We start from the raw sequence: 2,681 nt of genomic DNA on the forward strand, positions 1-2,681 counted from the left end.
TGGTTCATACGTATAAGAATTACTGGTCAAAAATTAAAATGGGATGATTAATCAAGTGTGACTTAAATATAAATAATTTTTAGAAATTCAACACTAGAATGTAATTTATACAGGGAATTACAATTTTAGACCTATAAAAATCAAATAGGGACTGAATTGGATAAATTTATAAAATTATTTTGAAATAATACATGTCATTTTATTCAGGGGTGAATTAATATGTTATAATTTGTAATGTTTTCAGGTTTTTCTATAAATAAAATGCTATGTCTTTTGTTTTTAGTATAGAAACTACGTAAGTTATAAAATAACTATAAAAACATAAAAGAAAATAGCTAGTAATTAAAAGTATAACAATCCTTTCCAGAAGAGTTTAAAAGATTTTTTATTAATGGTTCATGTAAATTATTGTTAAAGATAAGATATTTAAATAATTTATGATTTATAATAATTTAATTTTAAAGTAATTATTAAAAAAAATATTTAATTTTCAGATAATTTTTATATAAACTTTAAATAGTTCTATAAATATTTTAATTTTAAATTTTTTGTTTCCTAGTATATGTTTTAGAAAATCCAAAAACAAGATTACAGCTTCCTTGACTTAGTGGGCAGAGCACTGAGCGCCGTCACTTGGCCGAAATGAACTCCTGGATGAAGGCTAGTTTACTTGTTCTAGTCCACCTGATTACTTTACACGAAACAAGGCAAGCGGAGAACAAAGTCGAGGAGGATTTACTACCACTAGTTCTTAACCACCTGGAGCAAAACACATCGATCTTTCAAACAGATAGTATAATGTAAAGCAAAAACAAGCCATGAAAATGTTATACATAATTTGCCCTAAGCAGAGCTGATGCAGCTGGAATGTATCCACTGTCTCCTCAAGTACATCAAATATTGAGAGAATATAAATGTAGCAAGACATGATATAATGAAACTCATCAGTAGCTTAATATTGTCCCAATGGATGCAGTTTAATTTAGTAACATGTTGCTACTAAGTAAACAGTACATCAATATTCCAAATTCAGACAGAGGATGATCATTTGATGCTGTAATATGGCAGTCCATGACATCTGAATTTTAACCTGCTTACACAACAACAGAAACCTTTATTGGTAAAAATCATGCTTATTCTTACATAACCAATGCGATTTTCCAGAGAGTGAGCCTAACCTTCATGCATCAGGATCATAAGGATCTTCGTTGTGTAATCTTTCTATTGTTGAATGCCGATCATAGCCATTGCAATATTTTTCATGTTTAAGGCACTTGATTAAATGATTTGCAGTCTCGATACCTATTTTAAATAATATAACACAATTTCTTCAGCGAGGATGAAACTTTAATCTTCTTAACAGTACATTCCAATTTCCAAGCCTCTATGTGCTAGTTTGTGTGTGTTTGAAAGCAGTCTCGTACACAAGAGAGAGGGAAAGAACCTGCAAAATATGCAGCATCAGCATATCCCAAGTATCTAGAATACGTGTGCTCCCCACAAAAATAAATTCGACCAACAGGTTCCTACATTTTACAAAGTAACTAAGGTTATTGTTCTGACTTCTGTCCTTGCCCTGAACTCAGTGTGCTTTTTCATTCTGGAAGCAAAATATGATACCCACTACCGGATTTTGATTGTTGCATCTACCTCATCAACTGCATTGATAGAATTCACACAAAAACCAGCGAAATTAAACATGAATCATTATTTATATTTTGTGTTTTTCTCACCTTTAGTTGCATGTGTCTTCGTTGACTATATCCAATAGGCCAATTTGAGAAGCTACCCTTGAAGAACCTGTTGGACCACCATCTAGGAATAAGAATTTCTTCTGGTTCTGGGATGTCGTTACCAAACATTTTTTTCAGCACATCCATGATCTCCTCTTGGATTTTAATATCCGGTTGCTGCTCTATCCTCTTTGCTTCTTCATCTGTTACTGTTACAAATAAAATGTTTGATCCTGGCATTTCAGTCTCCAAGTGCTGTAGTTGCAAAAAAATGATTTAGGAAGTCATAGTTCAGTGACAGGCTATACTGGTTTACAGGCAATTAATAATCTGCAAGAACACATGCTGCCAGCTTAATTGTTTGAATGTGCACCTGCCATATCGGGTAGTATCCACGTTTTTCGTGGGCATAGAGGAAGAATTCTGTCTCGGGTCCAGAGGGCCAAAACTTGTAAGGGAATCTCAGGAATATCTTGGTGTATACAGCCATATCGAATTCATATATTGCCTGTGTCTTCCATTGCTGCTTCAAGTTTAAGAGAACCTGTTTAATGAATGAAAAGAATGGGGGAGAGGAAAGGGAGGTGTGAAAGAACTAACAGGTAAGTGTGGCTTGAACACAATGAGGTCACTTTGAAGCACCCCAACGCTCACAGAGACAATCACATATTTGGCTTGGTACACAGAACCATCTTCAGTTTTTACTTGGACTCCACTCTTAGAATAATTGATCTCTCTAACCACCTGTATTGCATGAACATGGATTGCTATGATTAATGGCTTGTGGTCTATGGACCATGGTTTTGAGAAACAAGATAGTGATTCTGTTGTTTTAGGCAGCTTATTGTAATGTTTGGAGGGTGGCACATTCTAATTTTCATTTGCCAGGTCGCTGTGCATGCCAATTACACATCCATCATGTACAAGGTAACTGAGATGGACGGACAG

The 2,681-nt window shown here is 34.4% G+C and overlaps 1 protein-coding gene across 4 annotated transcripts in view; it reads right to left on the reverse strand.

Moving 5' to 3' along the window:
- Positions 1-902: 902 nt before the first annotated feature.
- Positions 903-2,681, reverse strand: part of LOC105139540 (polyamine oxidase-like) — a 4,035-nt gene continuing 2,256 nt past the window's right edge. Inside the window, exons 6-11 of one of the 4 annotated variants that reach the window (XM_011046011.1) lie at positions 2,334-2,477; positions 2,107-2,256; positions 1,734-1,988; positions 1,445-1,526; positions 1,179-1,302; positions 903-1,090 (exon numbers count right to left, since the gene is read on the reverse strand). In XM_011046011.1, the coding sequence (XP_011044313.1) occupies positions 1,181-1,302; positions 1,445-1,526; positions 1,734-1,988; positions 2,107-2,256; positions 2,334-2,477 (753 nt within the window). In that variant the 3' untranslated portion in view covers positions 903-1,090; positions 1,179-1,180. The other 3 variants (XM_011046013.1, XR_844996.1, XR_844995.1) reach the window with 3 other exon arrangements.

Source organism: Populus euphratica, unplaced genomic scaffold, assembly GCF_000495115.2.
Source record: "Populus euphratica unplaced genomic scaffold, PopEup_1.0 scaffold212.1, whole genome shotgun sequence".
Lineage (NCBI taxonomy): Eukaryota > Viridiplantae > Streptophyta > Magnoliopsida > Malpighiales > Salicaceae > Populus > Populus euphratica.